General features: G+C 44.0%; 1 protein-coding gene and 1 long non-coding RNA gene across 3 annotated transcripts in view; one reads left to right on the forward strand and one right to left on the reverse strand.

Moving 5' to 3' along the window:
* Nucleotides 1–6937, forward strand: part of HS3ST3A1 (heparan sulfate-glucosamine 3-sulfotransferase 3A1) — a 75114-nt gene extending 68177 nt beyond the window's left edge. Inside the window, exon 2 of the mRNA XM_074342134.1 lies at nt 6016–6937. Coding sequence (XP_074198235.1) covers nt 6016–6637 — 622 coding nt within the window. The 3' untranslated portion in view covers nt 6638–6937. The remainder of the gene's footprint in view (nt 1–6015) is intronic.
* The window catches only part of LOC123612080 (uncharacterized), a 249017-nt gene that overhangs the window by 6337 nt on the left and 216227 nt on the right, over nt 1–26453 (reverse strand). The gene's annotated exons all lie outside the window — the stretch shown is intronic.

A 26453-nucleotide genomic window follows, 5' to 3' on the forward strand; every position in this document is an offset into this window, starting at 1 on the left:
ATCTCCCTTGTGTCAGTGCTGACTTCCTTGGTCTCTGCTTTGTCTTACCCAGCGCTTGAGCTATACTGAAGGAATGGGGGCATTTGAAAAGTTCTTTTGAGAAAGGAACTGCAGATTTCTTACAACAATGAAAAAGCAACAGAAACCAGGCATCTACGTATCATTTCCCCCTCCAAAAAAAAAAAAAAAGCTAACCTGACTGAAATATTAAAGAAAGTAAAAATGTGACAAAATCTGCACCATGAAATGAATCCAGGATCAGTGGCTATTGCCACAAATGTTGAAGAATCTGTGCCAGGTATAATGCAGATGCAAACCGGATTGTTTATGAACCAATTGATATGATGACTTCATTTGGGGCTAGGGGGCGTATAAATGGAAGGTTAAGGATGAAATTAAATTAACATCAGTTATTTTTTGAAGTTGGATGTAAAGTATATGAGATTTATGTTGCAATTCTCTCTACTTTGGGGTATGTTTGAAATTTTTCATAATATATGATTAGCAGATAGTGTAGGAGGAACAAAATTATAGGAAGTCAAAGGCAAACTCATAACACAGAGTACATCCTTTAGTACAAAGGCAAAATAGAAATTAGTAACAAAATTTAGAAAAATGGCAAATCAACCATCAGAATTTAATAAAAATAAAAGCAATCCTAGATAACACCAGGACCAAAAAGGAAATAAAAAATGCAATTATGAAATATTTGTGAAGTTATGCAAATGACAGCAGTACATGTCAAAACTTGTAGATTTTGACCAGGTCTGTATTTAAAGGGAACAGTACCCTCGATTTTCAGTCAAGATGGCAGAGCAGCAGGACCACAAGCTCACCTCTCCTCATGACTACAGCAAAACCCCAATGACTGCTAAACAACCATTGATTTAAAAAAGACTGGAGCCTGGCAAAAAAAAGATCTTCCTCACCTGGAAACGAAGAGGGAACCCCAGCAGGAAGGTAGAAGGGGTGTGCTCACAACATAACTGGGCCCCGTATCCCCCAGACGGGCGGCCCACAAGCTGAAGGATAATTAAATCTCAGAGGCCCTCCCATAGGAGTGAGCGCTCTGAGCCCCACGTCAGCTCAGGCTCCCCAGTCCAGGTTCCAGCATTGGGAGGGGACCCCAGGACATCTGGTTTTGAAGGCCAGTGAGGCTTCACTCCAGGAGCCCCACGGGACTGGGGGAGACAGAGACTTCACTTTTAAGACGTGTACACAGAATCTTACATGTGCTGGGGCCAAGGGCAGAGGCAGTGATTTCACAGGAACCTGGGCCAGCCCTGGCTGCTGGTCTTGGAAGGTCTGCTGGGGACATGGGGGGCAGTTGCGGCTCAATCAGGAGACATAAAAGCTCGTGGCGGGCATTCCAGGAGTGTTCATCAACATGAGCTTTCCTGGAGGCTGACATCTTGATTGAATCATTAGCACCGAGACCTAGCTCCACCCAACAGCCTGCAGGGAAGCCTCAGGCCAAACAACGTACAGGGTGGGGACACAGCCCCACCCATCAGCAGCCTTCCTGAGCCACAAAGGCCTCTAGACACGGCCTTGGCCACCAGAGGTCCAGGACCAAGCTCCACCCAGCAGTGGGCAGGCACCGGCTCCTCCTGCCAGAAAACCTGCATAAGCCTCTAGTCCAACCTCATCCAGCTGTGAGGGAGATACCAGAAATAAGGAAATAACAATCCCAAAGCTTGCGGAAGGAGTCCACACACCCAGGCCAGACTCTGCAATGGGACTGGCTGGACCCTGGCCCCTGGGTGGCAAGAGAGGAGTGCACTGCTGGGACACATAGGACATCTCCCACAGAGGGCTAGCTTTCCAAGGTTGAGAAACATAACTAAACTACCTAAAAATACAAATAGAAAGATAGACAACATGAGGTGGCAGAGAAATAGCTCACAGGCCAAGGCACAAGATAAAATCCCAATAGAAGAAATAAGTGATGTGAAGATGTTCAGAGAACTCAAGAGGAGTGTAGGTGCACAGAGTGAAGTTTTTAGCAAAGAGTTGGAAAATATAAAGAACAGCCAAACAGAATTGAAGAATAAAATCACTGAAATGAGTAGCACACTAGAAGGAACTAAGATTAGACTAAATGAGGCAGAAGAATGGATCAGTGAGCTAGAAGATAGGTTAGTGGAAATCACTACTGCAGAACAGAAAAAAAATGAAAAGGAATGAGGTCAGTTTAAGAGAACTCTGAGACAACGTGAAGTGCACTAATGCTCACGTTATATGGGTCCCAGAAAGAGAGGAGAGAGAGAAAGGGCCTGAGAAAATTTTTGAAGAGATAATAACTGAAAACTTCCCCACTTGGGAAAGGAAAAGTCACCCGAGTCCAGGAAATGCAGAAATTTCCACACAGAATCAACCCAAAGAGGAGCACAGCAAGGTACACACTAATCAAATTGACAAAAATTAAGGATAAAGAGAAAATATTAACATCAGCAAGAAAAAAGCAACAAATAACATACAAGGAAGATTCCATAAAGTTGCCAGCTGATTTTTCAGCAGAAACCCTTCAGGCCAGGAGTGGCACGATATATTTAAAGTGATGAAAGGGAAATACTTAGAACCAAGAATCCTCTACCCTGCAAGGCTTTTCATTCAGATTTGATGGAGAAATCAAAAGCTAAAAGAATTCAGCACCATCAAACCAGCTTTACAACCGATGTTAAAGAACTTCTCTAGTCATCAAACCGTAAGAAAAGAGAACAAAATGAAGAAAGGAAGGAAGGAAGGAAGGAAGGAAGGAAGGAAGGAAGGAAGGAAGAAAGCAATCTTTTGTAGGTTTTTGTTCTTTCTTTGGCCATTCAAGTCTTTCATGATTCCATATAAATTTTGGAATTGTTTGTTCAAATCCTGTGAAAAATATCATGAGCATTTTGACAGGGGTTGCACTGGATCTATGAATTGCTTTGGGTAGTATGGCCATTTTGATAATGTTGATTCTTCCAATCCAAGAGCACAAGATGTCTTTCCATTTCTTTGTATCATCCTCAATTTCCTTCATCAATGTTTCATAGTTTTCAGAGTATAGGTAACCTCCTTGGTTAAGTTTATTTCTAGGTATTTTGTTGTTTTTGATGCATTGGAAATGTTTATACCAGTTACAAAATTCTGGTTTTTAAAGTGAAAAAAAAAAAAAATGAAGGGCTGCAAATGGCAAAATATCCCTTTTTAGGGGTGAGTTGTATTCCATTATATATATATATGTATATATATATGCTATATCTTCTTTATCTATTCATCTATTGATGTGCACTTAGGATGCTTCCATCTCTTGGCAAATATAAATAATCTTGCTGTTAATAGCAGGGTGTATGGCTCTTTTTGAATTAATGTTTTTCTTTTTCTTGGATATATGCCCAGGAGTGGAATTGCTGGGCCATATGGTAGCTCTGTTTTTACAGTGGCTGCACCAATTTACATTCCCACCAACAGTGTACAAGGGTTCCCTTTTCTCCACATCCTTGCCAACATTTATTTGTGTTCTTTTCAATGATGGCCATTCTGACAGGTGTGAGATGATGTCTCATTGTGATTTTGATTTGCATTTCCCCGATATTAGTGATGTTGAGCAAATTTTCATGTTTCTGTTGGCCATCTGCATTTCCTTTGGAAAAATGTTCAGTTCTTCTGCCCATATTTTAAATGGGTGGATTGATTGGTTGTTTGCTTTTTAATTGAAGTACAGTTGATTTAAAACGTTGTATTAGTTTCTGGTGTACAGCATGGATGGACTTGGAGAGAATTATGCTGAGCGAAGTAAGTCAGAGAAAGACAAACACTGTAAGATATCACTTACATGTGGAGTCTAGAAAAATGCAATAAACTAGTGAATATAACAGAAAAAAAACAGACTCACAGATGTAGAAAAAGAACTAGTGGTTCCCAGTCGGGAGAGGGAAGGGGGAGGGGCGAGATGGAGGGGGAGGAGTAAGGGGTACAAACTCTCGGGTATAAAGGAAGCTGCAAGGGTGGGCTGTACGGCCTGGGGGGCGTGGCCAGTGCTTTATAGTAACTATAAATAGGGTATAACCTTTAAAAATTGTCAATTACTATATTATACACCTGCAGCGTATATTGTATATCAACTATACTTCAATTTTAGGTGTGATATTATAAAATAAATACATAAATAAGTAAAAATTTAAAATTAAAAAAGGAAATAGTACCCTCAAAGTGCTGTTATTACTTGAGAAGAGATATTAAATAGTAAGTAAACTAAACACTCAGTTAATTAAATTGGAAGAACAAAACAAATAGAAGAATAAAGAAGGCATCGAAAAGCTAAATGCAAATAAGTGAATATTGAAAGTCATTTAGAAAGCAGAAAGACGGGCAGAAAACAAAATTACAGTTGAGACTCAGCATATAGTTTCAACTACTCAACTGGATGACTTTTGGAAAAAATTAATTGCCAAAGTGGACACAAGGCAGAGTATTACAAGAGACAATAACCATAGAAGAAACTGAAACGGTTTCTGAAGACTCTGGTTCCTTTCTTACCGTCACCCCTGAAAGCACCACTATTAGATGCCTTTGTAAGTGATGCTCAGCAAATTGTTAAGGAATAGAAATTTATTTTGCTACTTAAACTTCTCTAGGATATAGAAAAATATGAAACATTTCTCAACTACTTTTATTTTTGAAATAATTCATGCTCTCACAATTGATTAAGCTATTGATCAAAAGAAAAATTCCAAGACCATCACATTAATGAGTGTGGATGAAAAATCCAAAGCAAAATAATAATGAATCAAGTCTAGGACTATATTAAAAGAATAATCCATCATGATCAAGTGGAGATTATTCCAGGAATAAAAGTGACTCTAATACAAGTTACAAGTTTGATTCTTCTTACCAGTGGTCAAAGGACAAAACACATTTAGTCACTGCCATAAATCCCCAAAATACATTTAGTCTAATATTGATTTGAGCAACATCTATCTCTTTTAAAACAATTTTAAAGTGCCTTAAAATTAGAATGTGTGTATATATATATATATGTATATATGTATATGTATATATACATATATATATATACATATATGTATATATGTATATATATATACACATTTCAAATATGTAATAAATGGTGGATTTAATAGCAGTGCACTTAAACGAGAGGAATAAATAGGTTTTGTCTCTGCAGCTCACACCTTCAGACTGGCTCTGAAACCCCCCAGTTCTCAGCAGGAACGCATGCTTGAACTAGGCAGCAATCTCTGCTCCATCAAGACTACCAAGGGGATTTTTCTTTTTTCCACATGACAAAATGATTCTAACATTCATCAGGAAGAATAAACAGACAAGAATCATCGAGAACGTTTTTAAGATTAGACAGTCAGAATTTACTCTGATGTACATGAAAATAGGCTTAAACATGGTAGCTTAACATAATGGTTGGGCCGGTGGAGAGAGGAACCGAGATACAGACTACTGAAAGGAAGGCATTTCCAATTATTAGATAAAAGATGGATCACTGAAAAAGTCCTTGTTACAGGAAAATCCAGGAATTATAAAGAGAAGTATTTTATGTCCTGTGCAATGATAGTATGTTAAATATAACTACTTTGTTTATAAGAAAACTACAGAAAGGCCTCAGGGTATTTTAATACCATCTTATAGCAGTATAATTGTGTTTATTACGATACTCTTAATTCACCTAAAGAATTTGATCGTTATTTTCTTACTGCATTGTGAGTTAAAAATTACTAGAAAAATTAAAATTCTGTGCCAGCCACTTCACTCAGCTTCTGAGGTATATTAGGACGCTTAATCATGACAACAGTCGTAGGAGATCCGGAGTATTATTTCCCACTGAGAACACGAGCGGAGGTGCGGCTTCTCCGCGGTCACGCACCGCGTAGGGGGAGCAGCGGGAGCAGCGGGCCCAGCGCGCGGCCTGGCGGCTCCGACCCCGCTTCCCGGGCATGAGCTCGCTCTGCAAAAGCGGGAGCCGCTCGTTTTTCAGGCTCTAATGTGCCTTTCTGCTCCGCGCAGGGACCTGATGCCCAGAACCCTGGACGGCCAGATCACCATGGAGAAGACGCCCAGTTACTTCGTCACGCGCGAGGCGCCCGCGCGCATCGCGGCCATGTCCAGGGACACCAAGCTCATCGTGGTGGTGCGCGACCCGGTGACCAGGGCCGTCTCGGACTACACGCAGACGCTGTCCAAGCGGCCCGACATCCCCACCTTCGAGAGCCTGACGTTCCGGAACAGGAGCGCCGGCCTCATCGACACGTCGTGGAGCGCCATCCAGATCGGCATCTACGCCAAGCACCTGGAGCACTGGCTGCGCCACTTCCCGCTGCGCCAGCTGCTCTTCGTCAGCGGCGAGCGGCTCATCCGCGACCCGGCCGGCGAGCTGGGCCGCGTGCAGGACTTCCTGGGCCTCAAGCGCATCATCACCGACAAGCACTTCTACTTCAACAAGACCAAGGGCTTCCCCTGCCTCAAGAAGGCCGAGGGCAGCGGCCGGCCGCACTGCCTGGGCAAGACCAAGGGCCGCACCCACCCCGACATCGACCGCGAGGTGCTGCAGCGGCTGCGGGACTTCTACCGGCCCTTCAACCGCAAGTTCTACCAGATGACCGGCCAGGACTTCGGCTGGGATGGATGACAGTGTAATTTAAAAAGAAAAAAATATCAAAATATAATATATTTTTTTTACCAGGCGGTAGAGAGAAGGCAGTTTAATATTTGTGCTGCAGGTGTTTGTTTCAGTCTTGTTTCCCAGTGAATGTTAAGAGATTGATCTCGCCTCTGCCCACATCTTCAATGTGACAGCAATCGTTTGGGGAAACAAAAAGGAAACCTTCACTCGTCTGAACTCCCCCATTTTCAGTTTTTGTGTTTTATATACACAGTTATGAAGTATGAGTGTCAGCTGCCATTAAAACTTTCCAGAAAATCCCGAGGACCTCTGTCTCCCTCTCTTTAACAAAGCCCAGATAAAACTGGTGTCTGTCCTTCTATCTTCCTCCCTTTAATGTTTTCCTGTGCCGCTTCTTCTTAAGCCGTTTACCACTCCTTAATACTCTTATGTTCACACACCACTTCCCAGTTATCACACTGCTTGCAAATAAAACATCTTTTTTGATTCTTCTACTAAGAGGTGATAAGAACATAGAACATAATTATATCCATTTTACAGATAAGGAAACTGAGTCTCAGGGAGGTTAAATGAAGTGTCTTCAGGCCAGATGGTGGTCCCTGGATGAGACCCCACCTCCCACTTGTTCCCTGTTTAGTGCCACTTTTCCAGGGAGAATGAAAAAGGTGGACGCCTGTGCCTTTGGAAATGGTTACGTAGCATGGGGGTGATCTGAGATGGGGGAGAGAGGGTTTCCCGTTGCTTCCCCAGCCCTAGGCTCGTTTGTGGCACGCAACACCTTACACAGCTGTGCTCAGCGGAACACTCAGACCTAGACACAGCACCTTTTAAGAGCCAGTCCTGGCTCATTAAAATACCCCGAGGCACGGAAACCTCACCTTGACTGAAGCTGACAGAAAGCACGGGGTCCTTGTCTAGAGAAGACGGACCATCACACTAGGAGCAGGACAAGGTGTGGTAGGAGAATAACTCACCTATTTGTTACTTTCACTGTCTTTTTCTTTTTTTCTTACAGAAAACCCCACTTTAATAAGAACTTACGAGTATGAATCTCATTTTTTAACCTCTTTTTGACAAAGAAAATCTGCCTGTGATATCTTATTTCTAACCTTGAAACTAGTTCTTAAAAAAAAAATCAATAAAAGTCTCATTTGCAAGGTCCCAGTTTTTCATGGGTGGAGGGGGAACTGTCACTTTGTCACTTTATTTTTTCCCCACTTCCTGTTTGTACCAGTTATAAGCTAATTTCATTAATATTCAGAAAATACTCTAAGAAATGCAGATGTGGGTAAAATGATGGTTTTTCCTCTTCCATCTGTTTCCGCCCATTCCATGTTGAAATAGCTCAAATAAATCAGTAGTTTATTAAGGGTATTCCTTTCCTCTCTGAGTGGGCATTAACGAGATCAGCATTAGTGAGAATTAAATTGGTTTAGAGAGGAGCACATATGCACAAACCGTATAAAACATTTATAATTAGCCTGTCAGCAACCTTATACTGCAGGTTTAAACCCAAGAGGAAAAAGTCTCCAATCTCGTGGAAGTTCTCCATATCTGCTAAAATTTAAAGGACCAGATGCTCTAGAATTCTAAAACAACATTCCTTTTCTTCTCCAGGGCTGTGCATCAAAAGAAACTACAGTCGTTTCAAAATACGCAGTTCTCATCACATTTGGCACAGAGTCTGTATCGGGCAAAGTAAATATTTCTTGAGAAGGCTAACACAGGATAAAAAAGAAGGAAAAATTATCTAAATTTCTAGATACTCTAGCATTGCTCCAAATCTTTGGATTTATTTATTAATTCCCATTTACAGAAGTTAAGTAAACCCCAAATCCAGGTCCCTGTTTCCAGTCCTGATTCTCCACTCCCCTACCCTCCATTTCCCTGGTTTTTCGTTCTACTTGAATCATCACTACTGGCAACGAGAGACTCATTTTAAACTCTTTTCATCTTTTCTCTTAACTCACGTTGTGCTTCGGATTCTTTCACAAGCATTTGCTTGGCCTTGTGCAAAGGTGGCTCCACAGGAAACAAAGCATCTAACAATTGTATTCAGCAACCTTTGTCTTTGTGTGTTAATAAGTAATAAAAGAACAGAACTGAGCACAAAGGCCCTCTTCTTGCATTAGATTTTTTGTTTGTTCATACGGTTTTTAAAATGAATGACTACAGACCATTCCAGGAAAACCTCCTCAGCGCTCAGCTTTCACGAGAGTGCTAGATGTCACAGAGCCCCGCACGGTGTGTGAGGATCCAGCGTCAGCACCACTCCAGAGCAGGGACCTCCACTTCCCCCTCGCAGCACTGCGTCCTCTTGCGACGCCTGGACCTGGCCTCAGGCTCCTTTGGTCAATTTAGCGACACAACATGATAGGCTCTGCTCTGATGTGAACAACTAACTTACCCTCTTCCAAGCTGCCTGCTCCACAGCCAGGCCTGCTTGACCTCCTGGACCCTTCTCAGAGGTGGAGAACAACCAGAGGTCTCCAGCCTGCTTTTGAGGTCACCAGAGTATAAATTCTTCAGGTAATTAAGAAATGTTAAGGGAAATTAATTTTATTCTATTAACTAGAGGTTGATAAGCTTCTAGGGAATGGATTTTTGCTGTTCTAGGAGTACTAATCCCACTCTAATTTTCTTATTTTCAAAGATCCTCAAAGTTAGAATAAACTTTAATGGTAATCTCGATTAAATCCCCATTTGGCACCTGAATCCTTTCTTTAGCTGGTTATGCAGAGGTTTAAAATATTGCTGTCTGTAAATTAACTCTCGGTTTTGCAGTTGTAAAGAGGATAAACTTCTTACAAACACCTCCATCCTGTTCTGTGGGCTGAGACCTGCCCAAGTCTGTTACCTATGAGGATGACCAGAATTCAACATGTGAACAAATGTGTTTATAAAACACCACCACCTTATATTCCTGTAGCAGGTTACCCTTTCAAATGCATCTTTTCACCTTAAACCAACAGCAACTCTCCCCTCTCATTCCACTCTACAGATGAAGAAACAAACACTGAAGACACTGGTTCTCAACAAAAAACAATTTTGCATCCCAAGGCAATGTCTGCAGATGCTGTGGGGTCCCAAGCATGGTGGGGTATAGGGTATTCCTAGTGGGCAGATGCCAGGGACACGGCCAGACATCTAATACGCACAGGAGAGCCTTCATAACAAAGAATTATCCCACCCAGAATGTCCACTGGAGCGGAGGCTCCCAGCTTAAGAAGTAAACCAGTTACAGCTAGCGTGTGTCCAAACCAGGGCTATAGAAACCAGAGTCTAACTAATGCTCGACTCTTTAACTCACCATTCAAGGTTTCCTTTTGAAAACCTTTCTCTAACTCTGTAAATGACTCCATTAGAGTTCACAGGGTGTGCTTGTTAGGACGAGGACTAGAGCATCGCTGAGCCGAGTTTGTACAGTTGGGACATGGGAGCATCTTATCACAGACGGCTGCGTTTCTAGGAAGTGCAATCAGTCAGCCTCAGGTGGGAGGATAACATCCCAATAAAACATTTCTGAAGTCTTTTCCAAGTTCGAGCCTTGCAGGTTCAACCTGCCTCCATGACAGTGCCCTGACAGTATTTCTTGTCACCTGACACAACCAAGGGTCAAGAAATAATAGTAAATGGCTCCACTTCTGTTCAACAGCCAAATTCAAGTAGATGTGCTCTGCTGGACAGATGGCCCTGGGCTGCTGGTTAGTAGCAAAGGAAGACGCATTCTTCCTGCCATTTTCTAGCAACCCCAGGTCTTTGTATGTGGTCACCATGGAATCGGGGAAGAGACGAGTGCCAGGGTCCCCACATTAGGAAACTATGGCTCAGATTCAGTCCAATGACAGTCCTACTGCAGAAAGAAAAGACCCTCTATTCTCCTGTTGTGTCCTGAAGTCACTGAGGAAGAAACCGACTTTACAAACCCAAACACCATGCCCTTCTGGGGAAATACCAGCATCACTGTAGAATTTATAGTTCTTGAAATAACTTCATCGACACGAAAACAAATTTGCATTCAGAGTCTTAATTATACGGATGAAAGACATGGATGGGAAAGTGTAAACTGGTTTGTCACATCATGAAACTGTGGGATAGCAGGCCTCTCCTTAAAGCTTAAAAAAAGATGAATTTGGGGAAATTACAAGGCAGTACAACCTCATAACCTCATATGCAGACTAATAAGATAATGGAATTTCATTATGTCAGGAGGAAATAAACTGAAAATGGAAACTGCTTCCAATACATGAGTCCACTGTGGAACATCTAGGATATTTAGTTGGTATGTTTCAGGCTATAGCCCTAATTTTCTAGTTAAATTCCCAACCGTTGGTTGTGTTCTTTTAATAGCTGTAGGCTCAACGACTTCGTTCTCCTCTGGTTTTACTGTCAAAAATATACAGTAACAATGAGGAGGGAGCTTACGTTCTGTTGTGATCCTTTCATCCCCGAATCCCTGGGTCTGATATTTTAGGTGCATTGGAAGGATCCGATAGGGGAAGCAGCATCCTTTGTTGGCTCTGCCTGGCTGGTACGCGGCTAGGCTAGGCTTCTAGCTCGCTGCTGGCTGGCAATTCCTAAGGGGCTTAAAGGCTACTTAAAGTAGCTTAAAGGCTACTGCTGGTCCTGACACCTCGTCAATGTAGAGTGTATACCGTCCTTCAGGGCTTGTTTTCATTGCAAAGAGGAATGAGGTGCCTTTCCCTCCTCCTTCCATGTTTCCTTCACTTTCCGAATGCCTTCCCTCCCCTCATCCCACCTGTGTCCACTGGTCCCTGGTGTCCCCACCCCGCCTGGCCTCTGTTCCCCCCTCTCTGAAAGCACTGTACTGGACGGCGTCCACTTCCCGCTTCAGATTCCCGGGGAAGGCAACTGCTCTTGGCTTAGCTCTAGGGACAGCGGTCTATCCGTCTGATGGAGACGCCCAGACAGATGCAGGTCAGATGGGTTTAACTTTCCCCGAGAGTATTTTCATTAGGAAAACAGGGCCTGAAGATGGATGAAGAGAGGCGAGTGTTTGGGCCTCGTTTTTGACAGGAGGTGACGGTGTTACTGGAAGGACACTTCCCCAATTCCTGGTGCCCCACCCCTCGCCCCGACCTGAAGACCCAGGCCAGCAGCGTGGGCCCCACCCCGCAGAGGCCGCCTGCCTCCGGGCAGGGCAGAGGCACTTCCCCCACCTGCCTTCCCGTAAAGCCTTATCTTAGCTCAGATTTCTTTATTTCAAGCCTGCAACAGCCGGTCAGCCAGAGGACAGGGGGAAGCCAGGAAACTCTACAGTCCTTTCACCGCAGTTTTTTAGAGGAAACCAGAGCTCCTGATGCTCTGCCGTCAACTGCCACCCGGGGCGAGCCTAGCCCTTACCTCAGGCCACCTGATCTTAACCCTTTGAGCCCCAGATCAGCTGCTCTTTGTCATGAAAAGTCCAAGTAAATATCCTACAACAGTAACAACCTACCTTTTATAGGGGATCCAAGCACTTCTGCACCGTATTTATGCTTGAACAGGTTAGAGAGTCTGCTACGGCCCTTCCGCTTTTCTAAAAAGCCATTTCCCCTCGGCTGAGTTACTCACAAACATCTTTCCAGCCTCTTTCTTTCCCTCCCTCCTACTTCCATCTCATCTCTCTTCTGTATGTTCTTGTATCAAAGTCCTTATACCAAAAGCCATCTTGCATCCTTTTTTTCAAAAATTTCTTCTTTCTTTTCAATGAAACTCTTGTTACTTTTCCCTTTTGGTAACTGGCCCCAGAATTATACCTTATTTTTCATCTCAGAACTTGGCCTTGATTCTACCTTCTTTGATCTTCTTTACCTTTTCCTAAGCTTGCGCCTTCACATTTTGGGACAAGTTCCCTTTAGGAAAAATCCCCTTCCCGCTAGCCTCCTAGCAGACAGCACTGAACACTTCCTGGGGGACGTAGCTTTCTTATCCCTTCTTACCCACTAAAAGGCAGAAGCACCGAACGGCACTGGTTTCCAGCTGTAAAATGACTCCGTATTGAACCCGGCTGGCTCTCCCTCCACCTGACCATAAATAATGAGCCCTTTTTCAGACTCTTTGGCCCCTGTTTTTTGATGAGGCCATTAATAAAAAGTTCTGCATCAACGGAATGATAAACTCTACTAGCCTGAGCCATATAAAATGAATACACAGAAAAATTGGAAGCAGATCTGTTTCTACTAGCCCCATCCTGTCTTCCAATTTAGGCTGCAAATCTCCCGCGTGCTAACCACGCCCAGAGCCCGTCTCCCTCGTCCAGCCTTCGGTGTGCATCCCTTGCTTTCTCACCAGTCTCTGCTCTGCTTTTTCATGCCCATTTATTCCTACAACACTTTCATTATTAACTGACTCCAGTTCCAGTTTCTCCAGCCTGATCTTTGTCACTTCTCCTGTCCTCTCCCTTGCTCCGACTCTTTCCGCCGTGACGTCTGCTGGGCACCCAGAACCGTGCTGAGTCTGCTGTCCCATGGCCCTCGGGCACCCTCATGAGCTCTCCTTCTTCATGTCCTACACTAAATTTTTTCTCCACTCACTGAGGCCTGGGATACAACCATACTAATAAACAGCAGGACTATATATTCATTAGATTTATCTAACACTTCATACTTAAAGACACCTTGAAAGGAAACCGTGGCTTGCTCAATCATTCATTTTTTTAATCCTACCTTCCTTTAAAATAAAAAAAAAATTTCATCAGCTCTTTCTGTGCCTTAATGATGAAACCCCATGTCCTGTGGATAATTTGGTGAATTGCCTTGATTTGACCAGAGATGCTGAAGTCTTGCATGAATTGAGGTACCATGGAACCTCAGTTTTCTCATTTATTTTAAAAAATGCACTGTGCTGTCAAGTTCATCCCAACTAAAATGTCTGGAGACATTTTATGGTTGGGGCTGCCACCTACAATGATTTTTCTCCTGTCTCTTAAAATGATGATCAGTAAATGAGTCACTTTCCCCATTTCCCACAGGCCACTAAAAACTGTGACCAAAATTGGCTTTTATTAATAGGAATCAGTGCCACCAGACTTTTCCTCTTTACTCAATAACTTGGTCATATTTGTCAGTGGAGGAGTGGTGACTGCCCTTGAACTGTATGTTTCTTCCTATTTTTCCTGCATTATCAGTCCTTCTTGACACTGAGGCCATCTCTCTTCTGGATTCGGGGTGGAAAAAATTCTGTTAAAAAAAAAAAAGCCCTTGATAACAGTTTCTAAACTGGGGCTGTATTCACCCATCCGCTTTTGGTCCTTTAATTTACAGACTACCTCCCACCTCGAACAGTAAAATACAGCTATGACGAAACTCATCCGTTCCTGTGTTAGCCGTGGCTTCCACCACCGCTTTGATCTGGTTCAGACAGACCGTGTTTCCCTTCGACGTGTGCTATTTTCTGTGGATTTTTATTCTCTGGCTTTTCCCAGCTGCTGCACATCCATTCCCTGCCTACAGAAGAAGGAGCTAGACCCTTCCTCCTGAGTCCTTACTGCCGAGAGAATACAGCATTTATAACCATCTGGAAATGAGGGCAGTGCTTCCTCCCTCTTCATCAAGCATACAAATGCCTTCGGAGTCTAGGGTTTGCCCAAAGATTGTCATCAAGTGCCCAGAAAAGGCGTATCTGCTGCTTTGTGTCCTGACCTCTATGGTCCTTATAATGAAATCCAATTGGCTTTGATTTGTGGGAATTTACTAGTTTCCAAGGTACCTTTAACTCTCTTTTTATTTAAAGGGTCCCTTTTAAAAATTTTGGTAAAATACACATAAAATCTACCATCTTAACCACTAAGTGTATAATACGGTGGCATTAAATGCATTCACAGTGTTGTTCTGCAGCCACCACCACTACCCCTCTCCAGAACCGCGCCATCAACAGAAGCTCTGTATCCACTAACCAGTAACTCCCCACCCGCCAGCTGCTGCCCCTGCCCCAGGCAGTCTCCATTCTCCCTGCTGCCTCTGTAAACCAGACTCCCTCCCTGAGGTGCTCCATGTGAGTAGTCATACAGATTTGTCCTTTTGGGTCTGGGCTGTCACATACAACATCTTTAAGGACCATCCACACTGTAGGATGTGTTTAGATTCTCTGTATTTTTGAGGCGTGTCCCTCAGAGTGGACTCCTGGATCACAGGGTAGTTCTGTACTTCACTCTCTGAGGAACCACCAAGTAGCCCCATGGGGGCTGCTCCGCTTCGTACTCCCACAGCGAGGCCTGAGGCTCTAGTCTCTCCATGTCGCCTCCAACGCTGGTTATTTTCCGTTTTACTTTGTTTTTGTTTCTTTGCTTATAGCCATCTTCACGGGTGTGAAGGAGGAGGATGCTCTTTTCCTGTCCTGATTCCCTAACACACGGTCTGTCCTTCCTCTTGTCATTCTTCTGGGGCTTTTCCTTTGTGTTATTTTTTAAACACACAGACTTGTTTCGCATTTTCCCTGCCGTTTCCTGACCCTTCCTCCCTCTCTGCCCCTCAGATGAAATCAGCTTCCCCCTTTTCTTTCTACAACAGGAACCAACTCATCCTCTATTTCCTTCTACTGCTTCTTCTGCCTTCTTTCCGACTCCGCACACCTTGGAAACCCTCCTGATCACCCACCCTGAACGCAAAGGTGGCTTCACCTGGTTGGATCGTGATTCATCCAACCTTGCCTGGCTTTTCTGTTCTGGGCCCCTGAGGGTGACTGACTTGGACCTCCTTCCTCCCCATCACAGCCCGCACGCGGCCAGGGCAGCACACTCCACAGCCACGTGCACGCAGCCTTCCCCCCAAAGCCAAATCCACCTTGATCTCAGGTGTTGCCGCACTCTCGACTTGCACATTGGAGACACTTTCTCGATGGTATGCGGCACTCAAGTGAGGCCCCTGACCTACCTCAGACCATGAATGAATGGTCCAGGTCTCACCAGCCGTAAAGCACGAACTCCAAGTAACAGACCCCCCTTCCTTCATGCCACGTTCCTGTCTTGCACGATATATTCAATACATTCTCCAGGCTGGCTTGTCAGCCTCACTAGTACTGTAAACACAGACCAGCGTGTCTCTGCTCAGTCACGATTTCTCCCTCATCCCAAAGGGACAACCAGAATTTAACCTCCTCAGCAAAACGTAAGCCTTCTTTGTAGGATCACTGTGAGTAGAAACAAACTGAGTGTTATTCATTGTTTTCATTTAAAAATATGTGTATATAGAAGTGTCACCACGAGTGAAAGGATCGACATGAAATCTCACTGCTGTCATGCTGAAAAATGGGCATCAGAAAAACGCTACCAGGAGCAAATTCAGAGCCATCCCAGCCTCAGAGACTAACCTTGTCTTCAGATGGGGACACAGGTGCCTGACCCTTAAGTGAGCAGCCACACTCACTGGGCCCCACTCGCCAGGACATTCTGCTTGGAACCTGCTAATTAGGCTCCGTTTGCTGTTCTGTAGCCAAGCTTCCAGCTTCACAGTTCCGCCCAGCAGCAGAGTTGTCTGCTGTGCCGTGGCTGGAGTTCAGCCTTTCTACCCTCAGTGACTCCCAGATCAAGAGGTGAGCCCAGACCACCTCGTGGACCGCGTTTCTGATGCCTGCCTGCCCAGGCAGGTCCAGAGATGGGACAGGAGTCCTCTGCTTGAGTTCTCTGGGCACCTGGCCCGGGCCTGCCGTGCTCCCTGTCTGTTTAACCACTTCAGTGCTGTCACCGATGACTCCTGCTAAAGCCACGGGAAGCCTGTTTCCAAAGAACGGGGTCCAATGACTGTGGCGCATTTTTTCCCCCTTCAGACATTTTCTAAGACAAATCAGTTTTCTCTCTCATGTGAAGGTGTTTCTGGTAGGAATTCAAAGGCAAGCTTTGTGGCTTTGGTTCTTCCCAGTGTGGCTGAGCCTCCCCAGGTAGCTGCTGTCTCTCCTGAAGGGTTTCTTGAAGCAACCTCTGGTCCCTCGGGCACCTACAGCAGCCATCTTTCTGCCTCTCCTGCCTTCACCCCGGAGCGGATGGCTTTACTAAGACGGGAATGAAGTTTCAGACCCTTCGCTGATACAGATCCCTTCCTGGGTGATTCTTGGGGAAGATAAACTTGCCAGCCAGCTGGATGTGATTTCCTCCCCCTTCCAGCCCCTTCTGGACTCAGACATCCCGAATTCCATCATCTCCCAACCACCCAGCTACCGCGTCCCGTTTCTCGCCCTCACCCTTACAGTTTGCTCCTGGCCAGTGGCTGTAACCCACAAGGAGAGGCTGGTGGACCCCGTAAGAGACCATGCAACAAGAGACCACCCTCAGGCTCCACTCGAAAGGGATCCTGACATTGCATTTTCATTTACCTGTGGTGCCAGACCAAACCGAGCAGCACAGGCCTAGCCCCGTGGTGACCAGGGACACTGGACATGTTCACGTGACTCACAGACCACCCCCCACCCTCCTCAAGCCCTTCTGAGCCTATTTTAAAACATAAATCTTTATTCCTGAGGGTCACTGTACAGTATTAGCTAAGAGCGTGGACATCTGATCTGAATTCTAGATTTATTAATTCCTAAATGCATTCATTTATTAAGACTCTGGGAAACATACTTAATCTCACTGGGCCTCCATTTTCTAACCTACAAAGAAGGGATGGTGATAACAGCACTGAAAGCTCTGGGTTGCCATGAGGACCGAATGACCGCGTGAGGCATTTCCATCGGTGCCTGGCACACAGCAAACAGGACGGAAGCCTCAGCGTTTCTGTTAGCTGTTGTTTAGAAGCCTTGCACACTCCCTCTCTGCTGCTAGGAAATGACTGTTTGCATGAATCCGTTAATAGACATGAGCACCCGTACCTCCCCGTGTAGCCCCAGGTGCCTTCGCACAGCGATTGTGCATTTCAGCATAACTGTGCTCCATCTGAAGATTGTTTTACCTTGAAATTAGAAGATGGCTCAAACACACATGGGGCGTTTCCAAATCCTCAAGCTCCCTGACAGCTAAGCAGAAACTGGAAGCAGAGAGGGGGAACGTAACCCCTGATGGAGTCTGAGTTTGGGACCCCAGTCGCCCTCACGCCTGTCTTGCAGACACAGCCGTGGGCGGGAGGGAGACTCGGCTTCCCCACTGGAAGTCATCCACCAGGGGGCAAGCACTCCGGTTACGTGGTCAAGTGCCTCGAGGGGTCCCCACAGCAGGGCCGTCTGTCTACAGGGAGCAGTCCCCAGGGACTCGTGTATCTTGTCACTAACAGATCCGCAGGGACTCCTAGAGCCTCACTTTGCACATCAGGGAGGCGATTAGACAGTTTTGAAGGTTCTACGAGTTCTAAACATGTATAAATGCAAGTTTGGTCAAACTTGAAAACATGATCGCTTGGTGAACACTAATGATGACACATTTAAACAGTGGATACTTAAAAGTTTGCTCAAGTCTTCTGATGCCAAAAACTAACGTTTTCTTTAGCAGTCAGTGTCCCTGCAGGTGGACACTTCCCCCTTCATCACAGAGCTTCCTAAGCCCCCAAGCTCATGGTCCTTGCTCAGTGACACCTTTGCACCTACCTGGCGGCGTGTGTTCTTTATTTTAAACGTGTTGTCACGGGCGCGGCGGTGCTAGTCTACGCCAGATCTCACTTCGGCCATCATCTAGTAGAGCACAAATCCCCAATTTATGTTTCTATTAGAAGAGGAGTTAAAATGGTGGTCTGGAGGTTAAAATATACCGATTTTTCAGGTGACAACTTTGGGGGAAAAAGCTTAATGACAGATGACTCATATACTGGCAGGGGTGCTGTTCAGCCTCTATCTGCATCTATAAAAACTAGGTTCATCAAACCAAGATGCTCTGTTTATCAAAGTTTTGAGGTCATGGAATTAATTCAGGCTTACAATTTAAAATGTCAAGTGAAGAAAACACTCTTTAGCAGCAGTTCTTTAAGATGAAGATATTTACCACGAACGAGGACTTACATGCTATGAAATAAAACTTTACGAGGCTCCTGGCTTTATAGACCAGGACTGTAAGCATTTTATATATCTGTCAAATTGGTTAAACAGTTTAGCTTCCCTGCCTTATTTAAATTAAAAGTTGTAATTTTTCAAGGGTAAGTCTGGGCTTCCTAGGGATTTTTGCAAATATATTAAGGTTCATAAAAAAACAAGCAAATAAATAGTTTCCCTTGATGGTTTGGTTCAGTTAAGCCAGTTGTACGTTTTTGTTTATTTTCTTACCCCTGCAGTGCAGAGGGAGCTGAGCAGAGGGCATTCGTAGTGGACGCTGATTCGACGCACTTTATTTTCTCGCATTTCTTGAAGTAGCAATCACATCCACACATACGCTGTATTACCGAGGCTCTGTCTGAAGCTCCAAGTTGTCTGGTCGTGTCTGATACTTACTAACACTTTTAAAAAGCCACCTAAAGCGCCTTGAAAGTACTTCTCTTGTTTCTCTATGACTAAATCATCAAAAAGGTAGCTTCGAGTCTTTAATTTTTTTTTTTTTTGTGTGTATTACAAAGTTTACCCCACGTGAGACAACTCGCTGGTTTCTTTCTCTGAGGGAATATAATTTATTCTTCTGTTTTCAGTCCAGTATTATTATTACTTCTTACAAAAGCTGCTAAGGTCTTTTATTCAAAACATTTCTGTGAGAATTTTCTTAATCCTTTAACTTTTCCACTCTAGTAATTTAAACTGGACACAGCTTAATGTATTAAATGTGAATTCACTGTGACAAAATTACCAGAAAAATTATAGGCAATCATAATAAATTTTAATTTAAGCTTAAAATTTGAAAATTTCATTTTAAATGTATTTATTAAATTGAATCAGTACACCAGGATTTCTGTCTCTATGTAACATGAAATATGTATCTTTTCTATTAAGGTTTAAAGAGTTTAAAAACATCTGTCTTCACATATTTTGTTGGACATTTTCTGTTTTGTGTTATTTGTTTAAAAATAAATTGTGTTTTATATTTCATGTAATAAAAAAGCATCTGCTTCTTACAGTACAGGGTCTGTTGTGGTCATTCATTGCTGCTTATTTGTAAGACATAATGCTTAAAGGTCGCAGTATCACCGATGGGGTAAATGTATCTCGGCATTAAAGTTCGTCTTAATGTTCTTTAAAGTAAAAATTAGCAAAACTTTAGACTTTTATATATCCTTTTATTTTCTTAAAAACATCTATGTCTAACTTTCTTTCAGTCCAAAATGAATACATGGGGAGGGTTTTGGTTTTCTGATATAACAACTATTAATATTAGCTTACTTATTATTCAAATAGTTCATTTATTTTATCCCTTTGGATTTCCAGAATACTCTCTTTTAACAACTCTATTAACATACAATTGAACATAATAAACTATACATATTTAAAGCATATGGTTTGATAAGTTTTGAAATATTTAAAACTCATGAAATCCTCACCATATTCAAAGTAACAAATACATCCAATACTCAGAAAGGTCCCTATTTCTTCTTATAGTTCAGTTTTGCCTCGTTTATTTTGAAGTTCTGGTATTAGGTACAGACACATTTAGGATCGTTACGTCCTCTTGAAGAGTTGATCTTTTTAACCATTATGAAGTGTTTTCTTTATTTTTGGTAATTTTTTTGGAAATATGCTTTGTCTAGGATAAATATAGTCATTCAAGCTTTATTTTGATTAATGTTAGAATGGTAAGTCTTTTTTCTGTTCTTTTACTTTTAATCTCTTTGTGGTTTTATATTTAAAATATTTTTCTTATAGGCATCATATAGCTGGGTCTTAATTTTTCTTCATTATGACCACCTTTGAAATTTAATTGAAGTATTTAGACCATTTACATTTAATGTAATCATTAACATGTTAGATTAGGTTTAAATCTGTCATCTTGGTATTTGTTTTCCATTTGTTCTTTATCTATGTATGCCTTCCTTTGGATTGACTGGTTGATTTTTATGATTCCATTTTATCTTTGTTGGCTTATGGAAGTAAATTTTTGAAGCATAATAAGTTTGTTATTGTGTGAAATGTCCCAAGAAAAGTAGGACTGTCACAATGTTTAGCCTTTACAATTATATCACAAAAACAAAAGGGCCACGTTTCTCCCACTTACTACCTAGATTAAACCCCACCTGTCACTTGTTTGTTATTATGATTGATCTCATGTGGTTTGAATGAACATGTGCACACACGCGTGCACGCGCACACACACACTATTCCTCCACTGCTCCCTGCCCATCTCTAACTCTGTCCTTGCTTCCAGGAAGGCGAACCACAGGACCGTGGCTCTTTAATACAGCTGACTGGTTGCTGAGGAAGGTCCCCATCATGTTAGTCTCCTGGCTGCTTCCATCAGACCTGATCTTCACGTGACTCATGCTCAGAAGACCTTGTTCCCTAACCTTCCTCTCTCACAGCCCACAGGACCGCTTTCCTTCCGCCACCCTCCGTGCTTTCTTTCTTCCTCTCTGTCCTCTTCTCCAGGCTGCTTCGGCTACAACCAATCCCATCCTTGCCACAAGTAGAGCATTCAAACAAAAACAGCAGCAAAATAACATGTGCACAAGGACCTGCAGTGGCTGTCACCTTCCTTTGCCTTTTGTCATGTCACTGCTGGCCCCTCTCTTTTTCATCCTGTACCAGCCCTCATGTGCCCAGCTGTCAGCCTACCCTCCTTTTCACTGTATCCTTCATGGTGAAAAACTGATGCTCTCAGGGAGAGAAGGGCTCAGACCGCACACGTCCCCAGCTGAGTCTCTAGTTGAGCTGACACTCTGATCACAGGACCACTCTCAGTGCAGCAGAATTGGACCCGAGCCTCCTAGGACGGATGGGGGATGGCTGGTGGTGTGAGGGCAGGAGACAGCATGGTGCCACCAACAGAGAAGCATCTCAGAATGCATAAGCTAATGAATTAATGTGCTGTTTCAGGTCACTACTGAAGGGCGAACAGCGGTCCAATGGCACCACCGTGGGGGTTGCGCTGCCCGCCTCACCTGCCCTCCTGTACTCACAGAAGACACCACCATTGCGCTCTGACACATTCAACCCCGACTTCCCCCAAGAATCCTCACAACCACGTGCTTTGGAAGCTACTGCAAGTGACTGAAGCCACTGTTTGTGATGAAACCTATTTTCCATCCCTGGCCTGGAGTTCAGGGCATGAACTCTAGGGATCAAATGAAGAAACGAAGCTTCGGAAAGAAGATGGACAAGATCACTGGGGCCTCAAATGAGCACTTACTCTTTTTACAGTGTGTTTAACTTCATCACTTTCAGCTTCCCAGACCTATCGCTGAAATACAGGTGCCCATAAGATATCTGGGGTCCCAAAAGCACACAGCCAGATGAGCGTGTTTTTAACTTGCTTCCTTTTCCTCTGTTAACAGGGATGTTAACAACATGGAATCTGCAGAATTGCTGCAAAGACTCAGTAAAGGTATGTGCATCCGGTTCTGTGAGCAGTGCTGGCATGTGACAGGCGCTCGACACACGTCCGCTATCACTGAAGTTAACATCGGTGGGGACGGCCAAGCCGCTCCCCTCCTGGGGAGGGTGGGAGACATCCTTTACCACCAACACAGCCTTCCTTGTGTGGGCAGGGTGGCACTCTGCCTCTGCTCTAGGGACAAATCATGTGAAGGAAGTGGCAAACTCGCTTGCCCCCACATTTCCCACGTCCCATCAGAGTGGGTGTGTCTGCGGGATCCACAGCGTCGTGTGAATCATGATAAACTTGGCAAATGCAACCTGAGCCCGGCCCCTCGCTGTGCTTCCCGTCAACTTTTACTTCACCTCAGAAAGACCTTCATGGGAAATGTGGTTTTAAAAGCGCTGGAGGAATTTGTCAGCGGGGACCTCTTTAGTTACAGAACCCAAGCGCAGTCACCAGGGCAGGAAACACATCTGTTCACAGCACCAGGCGGCCCCCGTGGGCACACAGCACCCCCCTCCAGGGGAACCTCTGCGCACCAGGGTCCTAGGTCACAGCCATCTGCCCCAGGAAACCCTGCACCCTGTCCTAGTTAAAGCCAGGGGTGTGCAGGGGTGGGAGGCTTGATTCATTAGCTGCTGCTGAGGCTAAGAGTCGGAAGACCTGCCTTCTCTTTTCTGCTCCATTACATTCAAGAGCAATTAAGAAAAGTGATTCTGTCGCCATACGCTTGGCAGTAAATGCAGCTTCAGTGGCGAGGCTGTAGCCTTGAAGCAAAAGAAGGGTCAGAGGTGTCTATCACATTTTCAGGAAGAGGCTAATGAAGGTCATGGTCACAAGCTTTCTGCCTGCCTATGCCTCGATTTTACTGCCTAAAAATGAAAAAGAACAGATGGACACACTGACCTCCTTTCAATAGATCAATGGAAGTTCAACCCAGCTGGCCCTCGGAGACCTTTCTGCACAATGGGTCCGACTTTCTACCTGAGATTCTTAAAGGAAAGTGGCTATTCAACCTGACACACGGCTCAGGGGCCAGGAGTTTGCCAACAGGGATAAGAGAGACCCCTCAGATTTGTGAAGTGTTCTGAGATTTCCTCTTTCATCTAGACCCGGCAGGGGTCTCATTTCCTTCTCCTCGAGCCTTTGGGTGATGCACTGCAACATTCTGGACAGCAGTAATAGGGAAGGTGGGATGATTATTAAAGAATTCGGCCAATCACAGGGTCTTATTTTTTTTCTTTTTGCCTGTGCTCCAAGCAAAAAACCTTTGAAAGGAATGAAAAAATAAATATTTAAGTGAAATCAGTGATTCCAATTATTGCCACTAAAAAATGTTCTCTTCAATCCTAATTATATCCACAACCTACACTGCTTTTTCATGAAAAATAGAAGAGGCATTAAATTTTAAAGTTTTCTAACAACTTAGGGTTTTAAGGACAGCAATGCAATTTCCCAACCCTCTGGACCAAAATCTAATAATTCAATATAATTGGCTAGGGGCATAAACAAATGCACAAGACTGTCGATTAAATGTCAAATGCACTGCAGAAAAATCTCAGTTACCTTTCAATTTCATTTAATCATGGAATTCAACAAGGTCTTTGGAGGCAACCATTCCAGCTTCTTTAAGACCTAAACAGAGCCCCCAAGTGGTCAACCGAGTCCTTCTCTCCAGTGGTCACATCCTGATTTCCTTGACCTTCTAAGGGAACAGAGAAGACCCTTCAGGCCCCTCTTACGCTATTAACTATTTGGAAGTAAAGAGAAATCCTAGATGGGCCCCCCATGAGAAAACAAGAACTTCAGACTTCATTCCCACAATTTCAAACTCTATCCATTTAGCACACTGACAGATTTTTGTTGAGACTGTAAGGAGTGGAGAGGGGAGAGCCCAGCGCTTCCACTGGAAGTTGCTGGATGCCACTGACAGCTGCACACTTCCATCAGTCCTGGCTTTGACTTCGTGATGTCCATCCAGACGACCCCCCCCCCCATTTCCTAGCACATCATGCCCTTCAGCCCATAGGCTGCTTCAGCTGTCTGCTCAGCTCTTGTTCCTTCTGACTAACCGCAGAGCCCGTTCACATTCAACAACTGGGGCTTCAACATGCAGATGGCCAACAGGCACATGAAAAGATGCTCAATATCGCTAAGTATCAGAGAAATGCAAGTCAAAACTACAATGAGGTAGCACCTCACCAGTCAGAATGGCCATCATTAAAGAGTCCACAAATGATAAATGCTGGAGAGGCTGTGGAGCAAAGGGAACCCTCCTACACTGCTGGTGGGAATGTAAACTGGTGCAGCCACTATGGAGGACAGTATGGAGGATCCTTAAAAAATTAAAAATTGACTTACCATGTGATCCAGCAATCCCACTCCTGGGCATATGTCTGGAAAGATGAAAACTCCAATTCAAAAAGACACACGCACCCCATGTTCATAGCAGCACTATTTACAGTAGCCAAGATATGGAAGCAACCTAAATGTCCATCAACAGATGACTGGGTAAAGAAGATGGGATATATATGGTGGAATATTACTCAGCCACAAAAAGGACAAAATAATGCCATTTGCAGCAATGTGGATGGACCTAGAAATGATCATACTAAGTGAAGTTATATCACTTTACATGTAGAATCTAAAAAACTGATACAAATGAACTTATTTACAAAACAGAAAAGACTCACAGACAAAGAAAACAAACTTATGGTTACCAAAGGGGAAAGGGAAGTGGTGGGGAAAAGATTAGAAGTTTGGGATTAGCAGGAACAAACTACTCCGTATAAAGTAGATAAACAAGGTTCTACTGTATAGCACAGGGGACTATATTCAATATCTTGTAATAACCTATAAAGAATATATATACACATAACTGAATCACTATGCTGTATGCCAGAAACTAACACAACATTGTATATCAAATATATATAAGACCTCCTCCCCAGTATAATTTGCAGTATTACTGCAAGCCACATGGGATACAAGGACAGAGGGATCGGATCAGAACAACACAGCCCAGCTACAGCCGTCAGAAGAGCGAAAGCAAGAAGGGATTTACGCATGCCGAACTCACTCTGATGGGGGGTGAAGTGGGTCGGGGGCAGAAAGCAGAGAGCCAAAGAGATGGCACCATGTGAAAAGAGCATTCAGATGAGGTGGCAAGGCTGGGAGACGTGAGCTGATCTGATTGGAGAGGCTCTACTGCTTAACTCCTGGTTCATTCCAGAAGGATGTCTTCTCCGGCCGAAGGGCGTCACGATCCCAGAAGCTCCTGGCGGATGGAATGACTAAGGTCTCCCTGCAGAGAGTCATCTCTGGGCAGCACTGAGCACATCCTGCCCAACTGAGTAAATTAGGAAGTCGCAGTCCCCCACCCCCAGTCTATCTACACAGGGGTAAACTCGTCACGTCCTGTCTGCGGGGCAGGGGTGGGAAGGAGGAAAGGACCCAAGGCTCGTTGCGTTTGCTCCCTTCCTACTTTACATTCCACACACGCATGCCTGCCTCCCACCCTCTTATACATTAACCACACACATCTCTTGATTGGGTCTTTAAATAATATTTAGGAGATTATATGAGAAATAGGACTAGTTACTGTTTTTTTCAAAATACTAACTTCAGACTAAGGGGAACTTCAGGAAGAAGATACTCCCACGCTTTCTCCCTGTAACTGCAGAACCGCCTCCCTCAGACTTTTCCCAGCTTTACTGACGTGTAATTGACACATAACTGCATTCATTCAAGGTGTCCAACAGAATGATCTGAAAAAGTGTATGTAGTGCGAAATGACCACCAGTGTAGTTAACATCCACCACCTCGAATAGCTACACATTTTTTTCTCGTAATGAGAACTTTTAAGACCTATTCTTTTAGCAACTTTCAAACAGACAATACAGTATTGTTAACCAGAAAAACCCTTCTTGTCCTGCTGTACGTTACCTCCCCAGAACTTATTTATCTTAAAACTGTGAGAACGGCAGGCATTTTTGAAGGAAGCTGGACTGAGATGGTAGGTCTACAGGAGGGACCGAGCGAGGAAGAAGGAAAAGTTAGGTCAAGTGAGCTCCTCTCAGGAGTTGCATATGTGCATGTGCATTGGTTAAAAAGGAGAGAAGGAGAAGGGAGGGCAAATTTATTATCTTGGAATAAATCAGCTCCAGAACAGAAAATTCTGTGAACTGTGAGTAAGAACACAGGCCTGAATGTCCAGTCCCTTTGGGCTGGGACATAGCAGTGGGGTCTGGGGCCCAGATCTCAGGGCATCTCCATGTTTCCCACACTCATAACGCGACACCAGCACGAGGTGACAAGTGACGCATTCTTTAAAATTTTGTTTCAAAACCTGTTATAAACGTTGGTAGTGACCTAAAAATGTGGAAAAAAAAAAAAAAAGATCTGGCTGCTGTAATAGGAAACATGCTCTCTAAGGAAAGAGTGAAGACTCAG

Source organism: Camelus bactrianus, chromosome 16 (assembly GCF_048773025.1).
Source record: "Camelus bactrianus isolate YW-2024 breed Bactrian camel chromosome 16, ASM4877302v1, whole genome shotgun sequence".
NCBI classification, from domain to species: domain Eukaryota; kingdom Metazoa; phylum Chordata; class Mammalia; order Artiodactyla; family Camelidae; genus Camelus; species Camelus bactrianus.